The sequence below is a fragment of the Euleptes europaea genome, chromosome 11, assembly GCF_029931775.1.
Source record: "Euleptes europaea isolate rEulEur1 chromosome 11, rEulEur1.hap1, whole genome shotgun sequence".
NCBI classification, from domain to species: Eukaryota; Metazoa; Chordata; class Lepidosauria; order Squamata; family Sphaerodactylidae; genus Euleptes; species Euleptes europaea.
In genome coordinates this window covers 51,029,856-51,053,671 of record NC_079322.1, presented here as the reverse complement: position 1 = coordinate 51,053,671, position 23,816 = coordinate 51,029,856, and the positions used below count along the sequence as shown (strand labels likewise).

Genomic DNA, 23,816 nt, shown 5'->3' with positions numbered 1-23,816 from the left:
TTTTTCCCTTGGTTCTTATTTCTCTCTCTCTCCACCCCACCCCCCGGAATTCTAGGGAATACACAATATTATACATGCTTAATCAATGAAGGATGAAATCAGTGGAAGTTAGACCCACAATTATGGGATTGCTAGCATTGATTTCAGTGAGGCGGTTCCCAACCTGGGGCTGGCAACACTAATGCTTAATAACAGCAATAATGACATGCTGCTATTGTGAACCTACAGTGTTCCCAGCCAGCTTTGAATTTAAAAGCTTCTTCTTTGCTCTGTCCAGCTACAAGCTGCCGAGAATGAGAAAGTCAGGTGGGAGCTAGAGAAGAATCAGCTTCAGCAGAACATTGAGGAGAACAAGGACAGGATGATGAAACTCGAGAGCTACTGGATCGAGGCACAAACCCTGTGTCACACTGTCAACGAACACCTGAAAGAGACTCAGAGTCAGTACCAGGCCCTGGAGAAGAAATACAACAAAGCGAAGAAACTGATTAAGGATTTCCAGCAAAAGTAGGTAGCCATCAATGATCTGAGGATTGAGTTAGGTTGCATACAGTTGATACGTCTTCACATATTATGGCGTATACAGGTTGGATCTGGGGTTCCCATCTTGGGTCCCATGTAACACAATCACGCACAAGTTGTAGTTTCTCCTCAATTCCTACATGCGCAGTGCCCAATTAGGATCAGTGTGTGGAGCACATGGTTTCAGCCTTCCACCCTGTACCATTTTCCTAGCCTGGAAGGATGTGTAGTTTCCCCAAATAGAGCCCCCTTGGGACTTTGAAAAGAGTGCCAGAAGGAAGACTGAAGCCCCTCCTCCAAATGTTCCTGAGCCTAATCAGGCACCACACAACACATAGAGGAAATGAGAAGAACCCACAACTCCCACAACAGCCAGCGTACTGACTCCTCCTCTTCGTTGTCCTTCCTTTGGGGAATGAGGCACCTGCTACAGGCCGTGTCCCTATCAGATGTCTGGCTGTGGGATGCTTTCATTCTCAGAAATCGTAGGAGGCAGTGGCAAGAGGGCAGGTGACTGAGTGGCCAAAAAGTGCTTCCCTTCTCTGCTCACTCATCTGCTCCTTCACCACCTCTCCCTTCTTCTTTTGGGAACGAGAGCTTCTGGCAGCTGAGCACATGAGAATGAAGCAGTCCCTCTCAAGCAGCCAGAAGAATGGCAGCAACAGAATGGCCAGTGTCTGGTTTGGATTCACTTTTATGCCGGAGGCATACATGCATTAAAAATATATCTCAAAGTGCATTCATGGTGGTGCGAGTCTCTTCTTCATGTACTCTGTTATGCCACCTAAGTACATTGTGTGCAAGGACATGCTCAAGTGTGAAAGTGACTCTTGAAAAATTATACTGCCACATTAGACACATCCAACACTATAGGCTTATCAGAGCAACAGAATCCTGTTCCACATTGATCCACCTCTCTCTCTTGATTGTTGTGGGAGCTGATTTCAGTGCATGGAAGTGAAGTGTGTGTCCAGTTTTTATCCAGGAAAAAATGCACTCCCAGCTGTCAAGAAGCTGGGAAATACTGACTATATAAATCATACATCGTCATCTTTTGGAGCAATGGACTCTAATCTGGAGTGTCTGTCCTTCAGTGTTACTCCTCTGAAGATGCCTGCCACAGCTGCTGGCGTCAGGAAAGAAAATACCAAGACCACAGTCACACAGCCCGGATAGCCTACAAGAACCGATATTTATAAAGACTTACATGATAGAGGGCAGTCATTTCAACCTTAGACAAGGGGAGAGCTGCAAATTCAGTGCTTTGTGGGCTGCAGTGAATAGAACCGGTGCTTAGAGCTTCCAAGATGTATATTAGCGTGTTTACTTAGGGTGGTGCATAGAGCGAATCACTAAAGTGGAAAAGCTAGAGTCCAGTAGCACCTTAAAGTCCAACAAGATTCTCGGGGTATAAGCTTCCGAAAGTCAAAGCTTATACCCCAAAATTCTTGCTGTTCTCTAAGGTTCCCCTGGACTCAAATCGAGCTGGTTTACTGCAGACCAACATGACTACCCTCTGAAACTAACTAAAGCAGGTTTGCTTACAACTTTTCAAATAGCTAAATCTGTATCTTTTAAAAAATTAGCAGCATTGAAATGAAGAAGGATTTATTGGAGAAGGATTTAATGCCTAGCATGCCAGCAGCTAACTGAAATGCACCTCCATAACACATATTGATAACAAGTATTTATTTAGTTTCACCACAGCAGCTATGGTAATGTACAGGCTTTTATAAAACAAGCAAGAAATTATTCCGACAAATCTATTTCACACAGTAGTTTCAACATACTTATTTTAATATAAAAGCATCCACTCCATACTTTCCCCTGCTGCTGTACATGCATTATTATCAGATTAGAATAAGCTCTCCTATCAACGCAGCAAACTTTCTACTCACTTACTTATTATTATTATCTCCTGCAAGAGTAAACTGTTTTGAAATCTGTTTTTAAAATTAAAATTTTGTTCTAACCAGAATTTTTTTTTTCCCTTAAGAGAACTTGAGTTTATCAAGAGACAGGAAGTCGAAAGAAAGAAGATAGAAGATTTGGAGAAAGCTCATTTTGTGGAAGTTCAAGGTTTACAGGCTCGGGTAAGTAATTTTAGATGTGTTGCATGACTTTATTTTTGAACTGTAGCTAGCTGCCTTGATACAAAATATAAATATTTTAAACAAACTATGTTGGTATAAAGCAGAGCTGTTGGAGTCCCTTAAGAACTATGATTCATATGAAGGGAAGCTTCTCCCTCAATGATAGTTAATATCTGCTACTCAGGTTTCTCAGCAGCTCCTTGAGTGAGGGGCACTATATCCCCAGAGCTCACGGCATCTCCTAGAAAGGCCTAGCAGCCAACAGCAGAAAGACTGTCCCAAGGCTGGACTTTGCTCCTCTCCAGTTCTCAAGCAGCTCCGCAGAAATAAAAAGGAACTGTTCAAGATCACTGCAACCCCAACCTCCTTTTTAAAAAGCAATTCATTGTAGTTCTTTATTTTTTAGCTATCTAATATTTTGTAGATTGTATACTGTACAGAGATTATCTCTGTGTTGGAAAAGAAGTGACACGCAGCATCCCTTGGTGATTAGCGCATAGTTGGTACAGTTGGCAGGCACGTGGCAACCTTGCTGAACCTGTGCAGGTCAAAGTGTGATCAGTGCCTGAATGGGAGATCTCCTGCAAATCTAGGTGTGACCCCTTAAGTTCCTTGGTGGAAGAAAAGAGAGTCTAACAGCCCATTCCTGAGCTGTCGACGGCCAGGGACGGCGGGGAGGAGGCGTCGTCTTGGTGCCTTCAAAGCTATTTCACGGCTGCCAAAATACAAAAAAAGCCTTTTAGAGGCTTTTGGGGGGGTAAAAATGGGGCTTTTCACTCCATAGAGAACAGCGATGCTGCGGCTGCTAAAAAGCAGTCACAGCAACACTGTTCTCCCCACTGGCGTTCCGTGCTGAATGGGGATAGGGAGCTGCCTACAGGCAGCTCCACCCCTGGCACATCCCAGGAACACCCCCAGAACGCCAGCGCAGGCCTTTACACTGATGGGATGTTGGTAAAACCCAGCTGGTGTTCCAGGGTGACACTGCCATGGCAGTGTTAGGAGACCGGTGTCCGGACCTCCCTGCCTGCGTTGGAGCCACTCACGACGGCATAAGTAGCTCGGGCGCCGGTGTGGGCCCCCCAGTGTCGGTGCAGCCCCTTCCTGGCCTCCTGAGGATTTTCATCCTCAGAAGTCAGGAATGCGCTGTAAACGTAATAAATAATTCAATGCATTTGTATCCTTAGGGCCTCATTACACAGTATGTGAAACGCAAGTCAAGTTGGGCATTTTCCCAACCTGACCTGAACTTCACGTGACATCTGATCCAGTACTCACCTTTTAAAAAGGGGGTGATGAGCTCTGGAGCACAGCCCAGCAGTGGGAGGGGCTTCAGATTTTCTTCTCATCCACCCTGTGACACTTTCACAGAAAAAAATGGCTGTGATAGGGGAGGTGTTTGTCCCGCTGCAAGTTACACATGTCTGCCCACGTGTCCTGGGCAGATATGTATCAGACTTCATATTAGGAGACCCTTAGTAACTCTGTCCAGTCATCCAGGGGTGGGGGAGAGAATGGTTACTTCTTATCTTTTTTCTTTTCTTTTCTTTTCTTTCTCTCTCTCTCTCTTTCCTTTTTTGTTTTTGTTTTTTGTTGTTGCTAATATTGAAATGTGTTACTCCTAGATCAGAGAATTGGAAACAGAGGTTTTCAGGCTACTGAAGCAGAATGGGAGCCAAGTTAACAATAACAACAACATTTTTGAAAGGCAAACATCTGTTGGAGACGTTTCAAGAGGTGATGGAACAGAAACCATGGATGCAAAGCAAGTGTCTGGCCTGGATGCCTTAAATCAAGGTTTGTCTGAACCAGATGATGAGATTGATCATACTACTTTTCCTGAGTGATATCCTCATAATGGTGCTGTACTGTTCAGTAATTAGGATACCTGATATGGTGACCAATTTAAAATGTGGTATCTCCTACTATACCTAATATACACTTTGTCACCTAATTGTAATACCTGTAAGGTGTATACAAGTATCTGTGTTCCATTCCATCCCACTTAAATTCCACTCAGTGTTTACATCATGCTAATAAAAACGTTAAGAAAGTGTGTGAGATCTCTTCGGCATCCTGCATCTGCTTTTATTTACCCAGTGTATCAAGGGACCAGAATGGTTGCCTCTGAGTAAAAAAAATAAACCAATAGCTTGTGTGAACATAGAATGTGTATGCACGTGCATTTATGTACCTTGGAGACCTGCTGCCGATCTGAGTAGACAATAATGACTTTGATGGACCAATGGTCTGATTCAGTATAAGGCAGCTTCATGTGTTTGTATGTTCATGTATGTATTCAGATAGAGTTTGCATATGCTGAGTGTCATCAACTGGCCGAGCAGAGGGAGAAACCATTTGAAAGTCCCACTAGGACTCTACCGTCCCATTCTGTAAGATTCCTCTAAGTTTTCAGGGCTCAGGCAGGCTGATTGTATCCAAACCCCACTTTTCCCCTTAAAATGACTCTGATAGGTCGACGTTCCATCTCTCCTGGAGTATATTTAGTCCTTACCTGGCTCCTCATAGTTTCCTTTTAGCTAACTGACATGTTTTTCCTGTATCCCAGGGGAGTCTCCCAAATAGGTAAGGAGCCCTCACTTATCTATTGGTGGCCCCGATATGCAGTTTTCATCAGTCACGCAGATCCAGACCAGTTTTCTGTTAGATACAGGCTTGGATTCCAAACAGTGCATTCCAGAGGAAGGCAGATTCCCTGCTCCCACAGCATTCTGCACACACCCAAATTATGTTTCTTTGGGTCACAGGAACAGTGTGGGGGAGCAAATTGGTAATCTGTAGTAGGAGAGGGGGATCACGAAAAATCACCCTCCCCTCCTCTGCAAATGGGAAAAGCTATTCTGTCAGAGAAGCCTTAGGATCCACATAGTATAGTTATGTTCAGATAATAGATGTGTTTAGGCTGAGCCAAACCCAGTAGTGGCAGAAGCTATGTTGATAAACCCAGGTCAGCTACAGTCATGTAGAAAATGTCTGTATATGGGGTACGTGTGTACCTCTGAAGCTTTGGTCTCAATGATATACTCACACGTGTGGCCCTTATCAATTTGCTGATTTGTCTATGGGAAGATCCGTCTCATGAATTTGTACATCAGTCTAAAATAGTAAGGTAGCTTCTCACCTTGTGAGTCCCAGACAAGAAATTGTGGCTTTCTGATTGTAACTGTGGCTTAACCAGAACTACATATTTTAAAGGGATTTCAATTAGTAACGTTCTTCATAATGCAAACTTTTGAAGACTGGAGGTAATGGCCGATTATCTAACAGCCATCCTGTGCATGTTTGCAGAAGGAGCTGTAAAAGGGGGAGATCCTGATGGAGTTTTTGGTAAGTTCTTCTATGGAGCCAAGTATTCTGATGTTCAGTGTGTGTAGAAGTCAGTTGTGATAGTCAACTGGTGCAGTGAGTCCCCTGACTGTTGTGGAACTCAGTGGCTTTGATACCGATCATACATGTTCTTAGCTTAAAGTACCTGGTATTCTGTGGTTGTGCAGGACTGTGAAGACTCGTAGTAGCAAACGTTATCTCTACATACAGCTAAACTTGTGTCTGGAAAGAGCAAACCGCTAGCCACTCTCACATAGCCTTGGCAACATCCAGCTTGGACTGCTATAATGCACTTTACGTGGGGCTGCCCTGGAAGACGATCCAGAAACTTCAAATGGTACAAAATGCAGCATCTTGGTTTTTTTTGACTGGGATCTACATCAGAAAACCTATAAAGCCAATATTTTCCCAGTTACACTCTTTTGTTCTGGGCCTGATTCAATATGCTGGTTTTGACCTTCAAATCACTTGAACGGCTTCACTGAGAGCACATGAAGGCACCCCATATCAGGTTTTGCAGGTTCTGGAGTTCTTGCGGGAATTTATGTTATCTGAGATTTGTTTGGTAGGGATTCAAGGGAATGTATTTTCAGCTGCAGTCCCGAAGCTGTGGGACTCTCTGCCCCAGGAAGTATGATTGGCACCCCCTTAACAGTCCTTAAAGTCAAGATGTTTTTAGTCTGAAAGGTTTTGAATGAAGATGCTGTTTGCCTGAGGTCTGAGCATCCTTGGGTTTTTTTTGCTTTTACCTTCTTATCTTGTTGCCTTTTGGTGGGGAAGGTGTCATTATTAGGTACCAGGAATGCTTTTTGTGAATTAGAAAGCTAGCATATAAACTAAATAAAATAAACAGATGAATATCTGAGCTTTGAAACATTAATGCAAAGCTGGTACATACATCCCATAGAGTAACATGCTGAAATTTTTTAACACTTTGAAGTCATCAGTAGTCTATTAGGCTGAAGTTCTTGTGTGCAAATAGCTGTTCCATATAAGTGGCATGATAGGGGTCTGTGAGGAACCACACAGGGAAAGGAATAATTTGGAACCCTTCACAGCTTCTCCCACTCTAGGATTCTCAAAGCTCTCAAGGACTTAATTTCCCATCTTCTCCCTCTCCTTTCTCCTTTTAACTGATAGTCAATTACTCTCAACATTCCATCCTTTCTGGGACATATTTAGATCTCATCAGGCCATTTTTGAGGGTGCTGTTCCTTTCAGTTAATATTTTTTTTAATTTTCCTGTATACCCAGAGAGTACCCTGAGTATTTGGGAACCCCTACGTTGCTTGTAGATGGCCTACTTTTATAATCTGCCCAATATTAAGCCAGTTTGATATAGTGATTCTTAGCACCATGGTAACCCTATGAGGGCCTCCTGAGACATGAGACCACCCAGGCAAAAAGCAGCTATTTGAAGAGCTTTTCCTCTTTAAGCATCTCAAAGCCTATTCTTAATTCATCCTCTGTTCCACAGAAAATATTTATTTGAATAAGATTTATGTTAAAAATTATTTCAGAGGGTATCTGTGTTGATCTGCAGTAGAACACCTGCATTTGAGTTCAGTAGCACCTTAGAGATCAACAAGATTTTCAGGGTATAAGCTTTCGAGAGTCAAAGTGACATTTCTTGTGTCTGACAAAGGGAGCTCTAACTCTCAAAAGTTGAAACTCTTGTTGGTCTCTAAGATGCTACTGGACTCGAATCTGTGTTAAAAATTGCCTCTTTATTGTTCAGAGTACTGATAATAACGTATGTTTTCCTAAGTATCAGCAATGAGAAAAAAATTCATTCTCATGGAGTATGACTTTTTATATTAAGTGGCAGCCAACTTACGGCAACCCCATAAGGTTTTCAAGGCAAGAGAGATTCAGAGGTGATTTGCCACTACCTTTCTCTGTGTAAAGACCCTGTTTTTTCTTGGTGGTCTCCCATCCAAATATTAACCAGTCCCAACCCTGCTTAGCTGTCAAGACCCGGCTAGATTGGACTATCCAGGTAAAGGAATAATTTCTGTGTTCCACAGGATTAGGGCTTTTGCAGACCTCATTTTTTTTTACATTTATTGCAGAATTGTACATTCACAAGGTCATTTCCAAAAGTGAGTTCACAGGCACCACATGCAATGTTGATTAAATTTAGATGTATTTTCATCATATATGTGCATTTTAACATGTACAATCTGAGGCTGCATAGTAAAACCTGCATAGTAAAAGTCTATGGCCCATAGTTGAAATGGGAACCAACTGCACATCTGTGTTTCTCAGGAACATTAGCAACAAATCAACATTTTTTAATGAAGTGAGTTACTTGGTATAAATCAAAAATAGCTACCTATAAACCATATAAACAAAAATATTTCAATTGCAAAAATGTGGAACTTTTACCAATTTGTTTTTTATTGTTCTTTTGGGAACATGGCTGGCAGGAGAAAAGGACATTTATCCTGAGTTGTGGCTGTTGCTCATGTTTCTGACACCAAGGCTGCCATATCTTTGCTGTTCCTTGTTGAGGATTATTTTTGTCTTACTCTGCAAGTAGTTTAAAACCATACTACAAGCGTTGTGATGGCTTTCTGCCAGGCTTAGAGACAAAACTAGCCAGAAAATTCCACAGTTGCTTTTTTTATGGAGAACAGCACCCAGCATTGTTTTGTCGTTATGTTATTTTTCCGTTCATACAGACTTTGGGTGGTTGACAGTGATGAAGGCACCAACAGCAGGCATTGTCCTGTCCCATTTTGGGAAGGAAAAGGAAAATCATGCAAGACGTTCTACCTGTAGCAAACTTCTCTGACTATGCAATCCTTGGCAGATTTCCACTTTGGTTAATGGGCTTTAATGAGTAAAACTCTATAGTGTTTCTGCCAATTCCTAGAGCTACCGTTTGTCACTTCCGTGTTGTATCTGGAAGTGACGTAGTGACATCAGTGATATCACCAGTATTGCACTCCCCATGTCCCCAGCCCTCCCACCTGTTACCAGGCTCAGCCAATCATCCCTGCTAGGAATTGTGGTGTGGAGAACTTAGGGCTCAATGGTAGAGCACATGTTTTGCAGGCAGAAGGCCCCAGGTTACGTCTCTGGCAACTCCAGTTAAAGGAACTCAGATTATTGGTTTTGCAAAAGAACTTAATCTGCCGGAGACCCCAGATAACTGCAGCCAGTCAGAGTAAGAAGTGTTGAGCTAGCTGACCAGTATTGACTAAACTGTATGACTTGGTATTAAGCAGCCTCATATATACATTCTTATTATGTGGGTACTCAATAGGGTTGCCAGGTCCCTCTTTGCCACCAGCGGGAGGTTTTGGGGGGCAGAGCCTGAGGAGGGCGAGATTTGGGGAGGGAAGGGACTTCAATGCCATAGAGTCCAATTGCCAAAGCAGCCATTTTATCCAGGAGAACGGATCCCTATTGACTGGAGATCAGCTGTAATAGCAGATCTCCAGCTACTACCTGGAGGTTGGCAACCCTAGTACTCCAGTTGTTGTTACTTCTGAAAGGGGAAGAAACTTCCATCCCTTATTTTTACACACATATGCACATACTTGCTTGTATGTAAATGAAAAATTGTCCATTGCCCTCTGCCCTGACCAAACAAACAGAGGGGATCAGAAAGCAGAGTGGTGTGTGTGTGTTTGTGTTGATGCTCTTCCTCAGAATCTTTCCTATGTCCAGAAGATGCTTTTGCAGGACTTGGTGAAAGCACTTTAAAGGGAATCACGGGGGTGGGGGGGGGGTGATATGCATGGTCTGTGACACTTTTCTTTAGATTGTTTTTATGCAAGTTCTTTAAAAAAAAACACTTGCAGTTAAAAAAGCAATTAGAGAATGGACACTTTTGAACAGGGAAGTGTGCCGAAAGCGTGGGTGTGTGAACAGAATGTGTACCCATGTCCCTTTGTATCGTTGGCTGCAATTTTCCCTTCTGTGCATATTTTGTCTTTATGTAGACCTAAACGAAATACCTCACACGATGGTTTAAATAAGTATTAACCATTCTGTTGCATTTGTTCTGGAATCCTCTTTGGCTGTAAATCATTGCTCCAACGGTAATTGTCTTCAGGACTTAATGCCCTCTTGCCCCCTCCTAAATGCTCTCTTAGATCAAAATCCTCTGTTAAGGACTCTTTGTGAGGTATTAAGGTTATTATGGTTTCCAGCACTTTATGAAGATCTTGTGGACCAAGGTAACCATAGCAACAAAAGGTACACACTGATTCCAGTTGCACAACCTGCTGGAAACATCTCAGCTGACTTCATCAGAATTAGATTTGTGCTTAGATCCCTGTTATCTCCTCCCCTCATACACAGGTTTCTTCACTTCATTTATATCCACCTCACTGAGGGATCCAATAATTCTTCTTTATGTAAGGAAAAAGCATTCCGTGGTATAAGGCTGGTTATTATGACTGCTTTTCATGAGGTGTATTGACATTAAAGTAAATGTAAAGGTCCCCTGTGCAAGCACCGGGTCATTCCTGACCCATGGGGTGACGTCATATCCCGACGTTTCCTAGGCAGACTTTGTTTACGGGGTGGTTTGCCAGTGCCCTCCCCAGTCATCTCCCCTTTACCCCCAGCAAGCCGGGTACTCATTTTACCGACCTCGGAAGGATGGAAGGCTGAGTCAACCTTGAGCTACCTGAAACCGACTTCTGTCGGGATCAAGCTCAGGTTGTGAGCAGAGTTTGGACTGCAGTACTGCAGCTTAACATTCTGCTCTGTATTTACATTATAAACGCATTTTATATAAGCCTCACATTCATAACTTCTCCCAAAGAATGCTGGGTATTGTAATTTTATAATTGTAATAAGGTGGCCCTTATGAAGGCAGAAAGACAGGATATAAATTTTGTAGATTAGATAAAAATTAAAATTAGATAAAATTAAACCAATTAAATTAAAATTGTTGAAAATTGATGCCACTGTGGGAGTTGTGTTCTAGGTCCTAAGTATTTCCCACAGAACTCACTCTGCAGTAAGGGAATGACTGTTAAATCTTATTTAAATCTCTACTGCAGATAATGCCTGAAGTTCCCTTGCCTTAATGAAGGATTTCTTTGACTACAGTACATCACTGTGGTCCCTTTGAAAGTGAAAAACTGATTGAATTGATTGCTGCTCTTGCTACTGTGCTTCTTGAACCTTGGAAAAGGCCCTAACAAACAAGTGATCCAAGAAATGACATTGCTGACTTTATGCCAGTTTATGCTTTCCTTCTGACATGAGTATTCTTACCAGGACCTTGAGGTGTTAGATCATAGAATAATAGAGTTGGAAGGGGCAAGCAAGGTCATCTAGTCCAACCCCATGGGCAATGCAGGAAATTCACAACTACCTCCCCCTCCACACCCCAGTGACTCCCTACTCCATGCCCAGAAGATGCTGCATAGTGCCAGAACTCACCTAGACATATATAGATTAGCTAGGTTGCAGGCCTTCTTAGTAGGGTTGCCAACCTCCAGGTGGTGGCACGGAGGCTCAAGAATACAATTCCACACTGGAAATTAACAAATAAATATGTAATCATATCAGAGCATTAATTCATGCTGAAAACATAACAACATAAACCGATAGTAACATTCAAACCACCTCTAGAAAAACCGAACAAAAAACCTCCTGGCTAGGGCGGGATCCTCCCGTCCCCAGGTAAATAGTATGATAGTCCCGAGGTAGTCAACAAATAAATAAGGTCCAAAAGTGCAAACAAAGGAGGACATGTGGCTGGTCGTTGATGCACGTTTCAAGGGCTTTCTTCAACTCCAGCACAGTTCAAGGCAACAAAAAAGCTTTTAAATCCATTGGGAAAATCAGCACGTTGTCCGTAGACCGTCAGCTAGAAATAATGCGTCTATGTGAGATTCAAGTGCGCATGTCATTTCTTGTAAGCGGTGGTGGCTGGAGATCTCCTGCTATTATAACTGATCTCCAGCCGATAGTGATCAGTTCACCTGGATAAAAATGGCCGCTTTGGCAGTTGGACTCTATGGCGTTCAAGTCCCTTCCCTCCCCAAACCCCGCCTTCCTCAGGCTCTGCCTCCAAAACCTCCCGCCGGTGGCAAAGAGGGACCTGTCAACCCTACTTCTTAGTCACTCTGGTTTATCCATGAGAACAGCACGCCCAAATAGTATTGCCCATTTGTTCTGCTACTCCAGCTTCAGTCATTTTTGGAAAACCATGATTCTTACCCTGCAAGTATAACTTTTTGAGGTGTTACACAAATCTAGAATGTTTGTTTACAAGATCAAGATTAGCTTAGTTCCTGAGACCATAACCCTTGGAAACCGTTGGCAAATAAGGCAAGTAAGGGCTTGATTGTAATGATCAAGAATTACTTTCTTGCTGTCTGCCCATCAGATCAACTGCAGACAGTGTGAGAGGGGGTGGACTGGAACAGAAACTTTTGAGTGAGTATCATTTTGGAAACCAGGGTGAGTGCTCTTCTTTAAGCAAGAATATACTGTTCTCTGGTTATTTCAAAACCTACTAAGATCACTTATGGCTGTCCAAAAATTCTCCCCAAAGTGTTGGGGGAAAACTCTGCCTCAGTCAACATGTGTAATTCTTAAAATGTTTGTTTGCTTTTTAGATTTGATGCTTCAGTGTTTTTGTAGCTTGATGCAGGCACGGAGACCACAAGGCAGGATATTTAACATAAAGTTTTACTCTTCTTTCCTTCTTACAGTCCCTGCTCTACTTTCTCCCCCATCTTTCGTTTCTCCCTCCTCTGCTCTTAGTTTCAGTATAGAAGCCTAATCTGTCCAGCAACAGACTAGGGTTTCCCTAATGGGACAAACTTCTAAACATCAGTAATGAAACCAACTACAGCTGTTAAAACACAAGAAGTGGCTTTCATATTTGCTCAAAGCTGCTCGGAGCCCATATACCAATTTGGTAGTGGTCTAGACCAGTGATTCTCAACCTGGGGCCAGGATATTCCAAGGGGGCCACAGGTGAAAATTGCTGTGTGCATTTTGTGTGGCTGTTTATGCTTCTTTGTTCCTTGGCTATTTTCAAACAAAACATTTAAATAGCTACCTTACTACCGGTAGGACAGGGGGCCACAGGAAGGAAACAAGGTCAGAAGGGGGCCACGGTTGGAAAAAGGTTGAGAACCACTGGTCTAGACCATTATTCGCTCTATCAGCTTGCTTGAAATGTGTGTGTGGCATCTCACCAGTCTTGCATACAAACAAGCTGGACGTTTCTCCAAATATTAGAACATTTAAATGGATACGGTGATCCCATAGCCATTTTTTACCTTACAGATTTTAATGAAGCCGTCCCCGAGACAGAAAGACTGGACTCTAAAGCGCTGAAGACTCGAGTGCAGCTTTCCATTAAGAACAAAAGGTCGAGACCAACTAGAACAAGACTGTATGACAGCATCAGCTCTACAGATGGAGAAGACAGCCTTGAAAGAAAGGTGACAGTGTAATTTCTTTTTTTTTTTTCCCCAGTCACTACACTTTGTCTCATGTTAGCACAGGCAATACTTGGCTCATGTCTGATGGAACTATAATAAAGAAGTGCTCAGGCAGTTTTCACTTGGAAGTAACCACCTCTTTTCTTGCAGCAGTTTTCAAGGCTTTTGGTTTAATTTTGTGTGCCTCGTGACATAGCAAGTTCTGGGGGGGTTGTTTTTCTAGCCGTACTGTTATTAAGTCTTACTTAAACATTAACAACACAGCAAGTCGTGCTTAGCTGGTATCTTTACTTAGGTACAGAGAAATTGTATCCAAATCCTGCTGTGAAAAATGTGAAAATTGAAATGAGGAAAGATTAACTGTGGATTCTTGGGACAGGGGCTAAAATGGGTTTGCGCATTCAAAGTAACTTTGTTCTGGTTGTTTCTAGTATGCCATAATCTGCATCATAATCTCTTGTATCAACAGCCTCCGTATAGTTATGGTAGTCCTATGAACATTAGAAAATCACCTCTGCCCATGTGTATGAGAGCATCCTCACCAGCATCAGATTCTGGTGCTTCCTCCCTTTCCCCTGTGGCTAGCAGTGCATCCTTTGCACTTGACAACATAGCTGGAACGCAGGATGAAGAACCACAGTACATAAGTGTTGGTTGTTCCCATGGAGACACTCCACTCTCCTCTCCTTCGAAGTCCTGCCAGAGCTATGAACATTCACCTGTGCATCATGCAGCCTGCAGGAGTATCGTCCATGACAAAGGTATAACCGTATATATGAATGCATATGATCTGAATGAGACTGTGCGTCACTTTTTATCCCTATATGCAGGTATTTCATTTGTCTAATTAGTACCTACCTACTCAAGGAACCAGCAGAAAACGTTTTAAATGTACTTCCGGGTTTCCGGGCTTTTTTGTTTGTCTTGTTTGTGACAAGCATTTGAAACAAATTTGGAAACTCTGGTTTGAAGCAACCATGTTTCCCACTAGTGTTTATCTCTGAAAGGTTTCTCCCGCCACCTAGTGTCTCAAAAACCTTTCTGTATCCTCACCTTAGGGAAAGCTTTGAAGTGCACTACAAAAATAGCATCCAGTTGTAACAGCACAAACTGAACAAACTGAACTGGTTGCCAGGCTCAAAAGGGTGATGGCTAAAATGAATAAATGGCCAATTGTTCATCTTTAGCCAGGTGCACTGAGGCCATCAAGAAACCCACTGGCAAAATTAATCCTCCTTTCAGTCTCCATTCATAAAATCTGTAGGATGCCTGTTACAGCAGCTACTCAGTTTTATTCAGCGGTAGTGATGATATGATTTGGGGCTATTTCCTTGCCCTTGTAATTTCTTTCATTGGTTCCGCTGTTTCTCAAGGCATTTTGTCCCCATGTTCTCACAAAAAAAAAATTACAACAGAAACTATTACTGTTTGGTCCCTTGCATAGAGATGCCGAGACATAATATTCCCTATGCAAAAGTGGGCAATCTGTGTACATTTTAAAAAATGGGACATGATTTGAAATTAGGCTAGGAACAACAATCCAGTTTACTATTTTAGTAGCTGTGACTGAATTTTCGTAATTACTTTGGTCTCTGTATTTTTCTCTTTTGCTTCACAGGTTCATGCAGTCACTGCACATAGTATATTTGTTTTCTTCTATTTACCTTGGACTTACTTAGTCTATATAACAATGCTGTGTATGAAAGTAAATGTCAAATTAGACGACTGTTCATGGCCCTCTAGTTGGGATTCAGTGATGGCAGACAGGATATAAATTGGGAAGTACATGAAGAAGTTGAGATGGGAAAAGAACCTGTTATAATTACTGTAAAAAAAATCTATAACCAAGTAAGGCCCAGGGCTGTAGTCAGAAGAAAGTATAACGTGTGGAAAGAACTATCTGTTGCATAGATAGAGTTTTCTTTAAAGTTTCATTTAAGAAAAGAAGAACCTACTGCCAAAGAGGCAAGCCAGTCTTGAGGATCAGTTTGCTTGTCTCCTCAGCATCCAAAAGAACAGTGACAAAAAAAAAAGTTCAAAGGAAGTTTGGGGCTCTGCTCTTCGCACTTATAGTGTTTTTGATCACAACCTAGAAGTTGTATCCAAAGGTGCTTTTCTGTGAGTTTTAGGAAGGATCTGAGATTTTTGCACATTTTCAAGCTGCAGCTACCCTCCTCCCTCCCCACTACAACCTGCACTGTTCCCCATGGTCTTGCAATCCCCAGGAGCAAATGTTGATGCCATGGTAGACTGCAGAAGTTGGGCGAAGTGGGAAGGATCCATTCCACTAGCAGAGCTCCATATGGTGTTTCTTTAGATCCCACCCAAGGTCTTTTTCTGCATCCAGACCATACTTTGCAGTCAGAACGTTGCAGCCGTTAAATGCAGAACTCATGAACTGTGGTCAATTAAACCATCTGATTTTGCAAACATACATATTTCTGGAGGCAAAATGAAATTGTGGATTCCAACACTGCAGTATGGATGATGATTATAAACTGTGTTTTTCCATGTACAAATATGTCCTAGACTGTGCCACAGGTATCCAATCACCAAAAGCATCCAACTCGGGCCATTCAAGACCAATAAAACAAAAGCTTGGGGACCTGGGGTAAGGACCTAAAAACCTTAATTCTCATTCATAAAATACTCAGTTAAATCCCTTTTGAATGATGTCGCACATTGACTGTCTTAACATTATAGGACTCGGTTGAGGAAGAGTACTAACAAAGGCAAGAAACGAAGAGATAAAGAAGCAGTTAGGGTTTCTGTTGGCTGCAGGTATGGAACAGATTCAGGCCAGAATACTTTATTAATATTACAATTTTATATTATATCTTCCATGAGATGAAATGCTTTTGATTATCTTGTTCATGTTACAGATTACTGGTAGTCCCGCTTTGAAGTATAGATCCCTATACTCAAGATCAGGGGTCCCCAACATGGTGGCCATGGGTGCATTGGCAGCCGCCAGCACTTTTTCTGGTGCCGACCAAGTGTTTTTAGGAAATGGGTGGGGCCAGGTAGGGCTTTTGCCCAGCAATGCTTCTGATTAACTATTGGAGATTTGATTGGCTATGCAGATTTTTTAAAAAAATTTGCTTTGGCAGCAGCTGCCACCACAGCACAAGGATCTACACGGTGTTACTGAAGTTAAGCAGTGGCAATCATTTTGTGGCTGGCTCCACCTCCTGTGGCAGCCATTTTGTTGCTGCACCCACCATGCCGTGTCAGAATTCCAAATGTCCCCATAGGCTCGAAAAGGTTGGGGACCCCTGCTCAAGATGTACACCCCCATGACGAGTTAAATGGATCTTATTTCCCCTGTAACTGTGTGTGGGATTTGACAGTTTATGGCAGAAAAGAGAGACAAACTTGCACAGATTCAGATCTGCACCCCTGCCTTCCTCACCTAGTGCTGTACCTGCCACAAGCTTACCTGTTCAGTTTAGATTAGGGTTGAAAACTACACCAAGGCATGCAGCAGAGTGGTACCATTTAATACTTTGCTGTTGACTTGTGGCACATGAGCCCCCCCCCCCTCAAAAAAAAGACTGGCCATCCGCTATAGATTGCTGAAAAGTACTGCTTTTCCTCTGTGAAATGGGGTAAAAGGGGCAAAGGCTAATTCCTTGCTGTACTTCCTCAGGTATGATTAAATCGTGAGTGAAACTAGGCATGCGTTTCAACTTCCTATCAATAAGCAGTGAGGACGTCTGCTTTGGATAAGAGTTTCTCTTGTTTAGCTCAGTCCAATTTAATGTGCTTGTTAATTGCAAGGCATTAGTTACAGTTTTAACTGTTCAATCTCTTCTTGTTCATTCTTGACTTTGCACTCTAGAGAATTTGCTTCTAGTGATCTATGAAGATATTCTCACTGTGGTACGAGGCTGAAATAAGCTGTAGAAAAGAGCTGATCCCTTGACAGCATCCCATGGCAAAGAATTATTCCATTAGCACAACTGAATGATGTAGAATTAATCATTTTGTCAGTCTGATGCCTTGCGTGTCCCTTTTGCCCTTGCTGTCAAATTCACATTGATTCGAAGGGAAACTGTTTTCCTTCTGTACACACAGAAACCCTTTCAGCGAGCACACCATAAATGCATCTGTTTTGCAAGAAATTCGTCTGGTCCTGCAGCAAAAAAAAAAAAAAGTATTTAAAAACTCATATCATTTCACACCCCCAACACATTTTTGTTCTTCCATAGAGCAAATGAGATGTGGTGTGAGCTATAAATTAGGATGTTGCCAGTTCGACTCTTGCCTCTACCATCAACTCACCAGGTGGCCTTAGGCAAGCCATTTACCCCTTTGCACCACCACCCCAGTCCTCAATGCTGATAATATTACTGACCTACTTTACAGGGGTATTGTAAGGAATTCAATAAGATAACGTGTGTGAAGTGCTTTGAGCAGTACTACAGAAATGCCTCTTCTGACTTTTTAACTTTTTTTTCTTCTTCGGTCCTTTATGGACATCTCCCCCCCCCCCCCCCCGATCAAGGTCCTTTTCTATGGATCACAGTCAAGGGAACATCTTTTCATAATAACACAAGAAGTTCCCTCCTACACCAGCAACCTGTTGCCCACAATGGCCAACTTCATGCCTTTTCCAAAAGCTGTCAAGTACAAGAAAGAAAGGGCCCCTTTTCTCTCTGTTGCCCTTCAGCAACTGGTAATCAGGACCACATTACCTTTGCAAAGAAAGGTTCCATTAAGGTACTTAGCCTAATAGCTACTGATAAATCTAACTTCCATGAATCTGTCTAATCCCCTTTTAAAACCACCTAAGCCAGTAGGCCATTACTGTGCCTTGTGGCAGAAAATTCCATAAGCTAATTATATATTACACAAAGAAGTACTTTTTTTCCTGTCCTGACATTTTTGCTACTAACTACTTTCCTGTCCTAACATTTACTAACTATGAACAGAGACTCTCTCTCGTTTCCTCCCACCCTCAAGAAGAAACAGTTGGTACAATCTGTATTTTGAGTCAGTTTCCTAACGGAAAAGTATGAGCCTGATTTTAATTGTTTGTTTGTTTAAAGGTACAAATGGCATTTATTGCATGTAGCCAAGGGCCATTACAATCAAACACAAACAGCATAAAACATAAATTGTATTTATTATTTATTTGAGGGGTTTTAACCCTCCCAGACTCAAGACAGGTTACAGTGTTCTTTATAACACGTATCAGATAAATCAGGCAATTAAATCCCTTCTCCAAATTATAAAGCCATTTAGAGAATTAAAGAGCATACATCCTGGCTACAAAACAGTTAATTTGGATAGCTTCTTCTAAATGACTCCACTTTGCAAGGGCTCCAGAATATCCACAACAGGGGTGCCTTCCTGACTCATTCAGGATCACTGTCAGAACCATTGCAGGAAGGCTCTGGTTTGGGCAGAAGGTGACAGGATCTGCCTACCTGTTAGCACTTTAAGCAGGCCTTGATCTGACTAATGGAGCTGCTTTAATACCAAAAGGAAGGTCCCAAGCCATGAAGAGATTTATGACCAGAAAGTTGAATCAGATCTAGAAACAAATAGGTAGTCAGTGCAGTGCTGTGAAAACCGGTGCAGTTATGCAAACACCAACCGACTCCTGCCAACAAACGAGCCGCAACCTTCTGCACTAGCTGGAGTTTTCGGGTAAGGCCGAAACGACTCTGCCCAGCAAAAAGAAGAGTCACTGCAGGATTGCAGACCAACATCGCCTCCATCTTGCTGGGATTTTGTTTCAGCTAGTTTCCTCTCAGCTGCTTGACTGTGACTGACAAGCACTGAGGACAGAGGCTGATGCTTGGGGTGGTTTAGAGAAAAGGGATATATAGTTGGGTATCAGCAGCGTACTGATGACATCCTACTCTGAAGCTGTGGACAGTTTCCCACAAAGGCTTCACATAAACATTAAAAAACATTTAAAAATACATAGCTCTGTGGCACACCGAAAGGAAGATCCCACTTAATCCTGACTCCCCAACTACGATCCTCTGAACAAAGTTGACAAATGATTTTTAACCACTGCCGTACCATTCCTCCAAGATCTATCTCCAATTCAAAACACTTCATCATTATCAAGTGTTCTGAGTTCTGGGTGAAGGGCATCTTGTCATTCGTGGGTATTACCATCACATGCCCAGGGAGGCAGGACTAAAACTTTTTTCAACATCCTGTCTCCCTGGGCGGGAAGCCCAGTTTCTGTCCTGCCTTGGTTAGGGTGGCAGCGTCGTTAGCGAACTCCAATTTTTGAAGACAATTTCCCTTCCTTTTGTTTGTGTCTGTCTTCCTGAGTCCATTCGTCTCTCCCCTCCTATACTGTCTACCGGCTTCGGCCGCATACGATTCCTTTCCCCCGTTCCCTTCTCCTAATTTTACCTCATCTCTCCGCCCCCACTTCGCCCCGTTGGGCAAGATGGCGGATGGCAGGAGAGATTCAGATTTGGACCTTTTGTCCGAAGAGGACCGCGACTGTGCCCTCGTCGCCTCGACAGGGCGACGTCGCAAGGCAAACGCCGGCAGTCGGAGTGGCGGCTCCGGGACTCGCAGCGCAGAGGGGCCAACGGCTTCAAAAAAGGCGCGCTCTGAGGAGCCGCCTCAAAATGGTGCGAAGCGGAACAAAGTCCGCGAAATGGCGCCCGTGGCAGCTGTGGCCTCAAGGAGCCCCAGGAAGGATGGAGCCTCGGTTGTGACTGATTCCCAGCATGGGGGTAACGTATTACTAGCGGAGCCTGAGGCTCCTGTTACCAGGCGAGAAATGCTCGATTTATTTAATGGGGAGTTAGACAAACAGGCCCAAATGATGGACGCCTTTAGAAATTCCCTTGCTCCCATCATCCAGGGAAATGACCCAAGTCAGTCCTTATCTATTCTGCCACCTCACCAAGAATTGAGGGATCAGGAAAGCCGTCCTGGGGCACAGTGGCGTACAAAGGCGGCCTTAAAAACCCAACCCTCTCTGCAACCCAGGCAACCTATGGAGGACTACCTATCAGTAGCCTCTGATGCAGAAAGCAGAGAAGAAGGGGAGTTTGATTCTGACGAAGACTCCCCAATCTTACTGGAAGAGCAGCATCCTCGCCTCTTTCGGGCTGAGGATTTCAAGAATCTATTAAATAAGGCTCTCATAGCCCTGGATTTCAATGAAGACCCAGACACGACTAACAAGGCCAAAACCAAATCCAGAAAAAAGGGGACCAAGGAATTTTCCCCCAGTACTAAGCCACATATCTGGGAAATTCCCTTCCCTGACTTCTTTGAAACTCAGGTGCAGACAGAGTTTGACAAGCCTCTCGCTAACAGGCAGTTCCCTGCTAGCATTAAGAAGCTATATACTATGGTCCCTCAGGCCATGGCTTTATTTCAGCTGCCTCTCATAGATGCACCAGTAGCGGTGGTCACTCCCCGGACCTTCCCTCTGAGGATGGAATGGGGACAATAAGGGACCCAATTGACAGAAAGACGGAGATCCTCTCCAAAAAAGTACATGAGGCTTCTGTCCTGGCCATTCAGGCCTCAGCAGCAACCTCTATTATGGCACGAGCCTCCATTGTGTGGCTTAGGAAAATTATTCAACTCTACACAGGGGACAACCGTAAACTGTCTGAAGGACTTAACAGACTTCTCAAAGCCTTGGCCTTCATGGCAGATGCCTCGCTGGACACCATGTCCTTTGCGGCCCATGCCACTTCTTCTAACATTGCCGTTAGAAGTGCACTTTGGATCTGTCTCTGGCAAAACGAAATTAAACAAAGACCTTGACCATGTCTTATCCCTATACCGGGGGAAAGCTCTTCGGGGAGAGGTTAGAAAAGATTCTCGTAGAGAATAAAGATAAAAAGAAGGTTCTGCCCAAATCCTACAAGAAGGATGGGAAGACCTCGTCCTCCTCCCCCAATTTCAGATCCTCCCACACTCTGGCACCTTTTAGGCCGGACCATTGCCGGGGATCCTGGAGTAACAATAGCAGGGGATCCTTTCGTAGAGGGGGTAACAGATTTTTTTGTCCCCAACAGGGACAACAGCACTTCCCAGCCAACAGAGGTGACAAATTCACCAAAAACCCCAAACAGTGACACCATCTCCCTAGAAGTAGGGGGCAGACTCCTGCAGTTTCACCAAATGTGGGAGCGCTCTTACACGGATGCCTGGGTGTCTCAGGTCATATCATCGGGATACCTCATAGAATTTACCAGCATTCCCAGAGACAAATTCATAAATTCCCCAAGGTCAATTCGAGTAGAAAAACACCAAAGAACAATACAAGCAATTTTACACCTACAACAAATTCGGGCCATAGAACCAGTCCCTCAGATGGAATGGGGCAAAGGAGTATATTCCATCTTCTTTACAGTCCCCAAGAAAAATGGGGACTGGAGAGCTATTTTAGACCTGAAACATCTAAACAGAAGGGTCAGGTACAGGAAGTTTCGTATGGAAACACTCCGTTCCATTCTGGAGGCCCTCCAAATAGACCAGTTTCTAACCTTAGACCTGAAGGGGGCGTACCTACATGTCCTCATACACACCTCCCACCGGAGATTCCTCAGGTTCTGTTACAACAGGAAACACACCAGTTCAGGGCGCTCCCCTTCGGACTTGGGTCTGCCCCACGTGTATTCACCAAAATTCTGGTGACGTTGGTGGCACTTATGCGTCAGGAAGGGATTACAGTGTTCCCTTATCTGGACGATCTATTAATCTGCTCGAAGTCCAGAGAGGAAGCCCTCTCCCACACATCCAGAGTAATCCACATCTTTACCAAACATGGCTTCCTCGTGAACATGGGGAAAAGCCATCTGACCCCGACACAGAGGTTGGAGCACCTGGGGGTCATCCTGGACACCCACAGAAACCGGGTAATTCTTCCTCAGGACAAAATTGCCAAGATTCAGTCCATGGTTCAAACCACCATCAGCTCCACTCAGGGCAGACTCATGACGTTAGCCAAGCTGCTAGGGAAGATGGTAGCATGCATCAGCTCGGTTCTGTGGGCCAGGTTCCACTCCAGGCCCCTCCAGAGTCTGTTACAACCTTACCAGACTCTCATCACCCAAAGCAAAGACAAATCAATCCTTTTTCCTCTAGCCTTCCGACGCTCCCTCCTTTGGTGGAGCAAGGCCAGCAACCTCAACAAGGGAATGCACTTTGTTCTAGGGGACCAGATACAAATTTAAACAGATGCGAGCCTAGACGGGTGGGGGGTCACATGTCAGAACCTAATAACCCAGGGAATCTGGTCCCTGGAAGAAAGAAAACTACACATAAATCTATTAGAGCTAAGAGCGATTCGACTGGCATGTCTTGCGTCCCCAAGACCATAAAAGGGGTTTCCCTAACTCGGCTGCTGGCCTATCCAGTTACCTCTTCCTATACTTGTGCTGTCTTAATCCACAGAATCCTGTATAATTGTTTCAAGTAACAGAACTGGACATTCGTTTGGAATAAACATACTACAAAAAAACCTAAAACTAAAAGCCATAAATCACACCCAGGACTGTGTGATGAAATCATTTCATCACAACTACTAACTGAATAGAAATATAAATCTTAGACTGGCAATATTGCTTCTGATTAACATATATATGGAACTCAGATGCATAGTTGTTCCTGCTGGATAAGAATCTCTTAGCACCTTTGGCAGCCCAGTCAAAAAGTGGATTCTTTCCCTGTTTATTGGGCCCTTCTGATATCCCCTCTATCATGCACGCACGCATGTGCACACACACACTTACCATTGCAGACCCTTCCTGCTTCTTCCCCATTAGGCCCCGTTCTGTTGAAATACTGCAGGCTACGTGAATTCTATTTCCTTGGGCAAATCAGTAATGATATTTATTTATTAGACTTCTATGTTGCCCTTTCCCGACTTAAAGTCAAACTCAGAGCGGCTTACATCATATTAATATAGTTAAGCGATTAATATAGTTAAAAACCCAACAATTTACAGCTTAAAAACCACAGAATCGCTTAAAAATTAACCTGGGTGCCTTAAAACCATATCACAAGATGCTGGTCGGGACCAAGTAAGGGAAACAATAAATAAATAGGATAGTAAATAATAAAAAGGAAGGGAAGGAGGAGAAGGGAGGCCAGCAGATAGAAACTGCCGCTGTCCTAAACCTCAGAACTGATTTTTAAGTCACAATAATTTAAAAAGTAGGCATTTACAATTATGCGTGTGCCCTCTGGTTTATTATGGGCCAGTAAACATCAGAATTCAGTGAAACCTACGCACTTGTGTGATGCTCCCTGGGGATAAGAATCAGATTTCCGGATCTTGGTCAGATCTAGTGACTGCCTAGTCAACCCCATCTTAAAACACCAAATTATAATATGGTCACAGGAAACTAGCCGTACAACTCTCCCAGGGTGCTACAAGGCTGGGGGAAAACAACATTGCTTAAACATTCAAGTAGCA

At 43.3% G+C, this 23,816-nt stretch overlaps 1 protein-coding gene across 4 annotated transcripts in view; it reads left to right on the top strand.

Annotated features, from left to right (window-relative positions):
• Positions 1 to 23,816, top strand: part of PPP1R9A (protein phosphatase 1 regulatory subunit 9A) — a 150,120-nt gene that overhangs the window by 113,482 nt on the left and 12,822 nt on the right. For all 4 annotated transcript variants that reach the window (XM_056857247.1, XM_056857246.1, XM_056857245.1 and 1 more), the window contains 4 exons: positions 278 to 507; positions 2,519 to 2,615; positions 4,241 to 4,412; positions 13,236 to 13,393. In XM_056857247.1, coding sequence (XP_056713225.1) covers positions 278 to 507; positions 2,519 to 2,615; positions 4,241 to 4,412; positions 13,236 to 13,393 — 657 coding nt within the window. The remainder of the gene's footprint in view (positions 1 to 277; positions 508 to 2,518; positions 2,616 to 4,240; positions 4,413 to 13,235; positions 13,394 to 23,816) is intronic.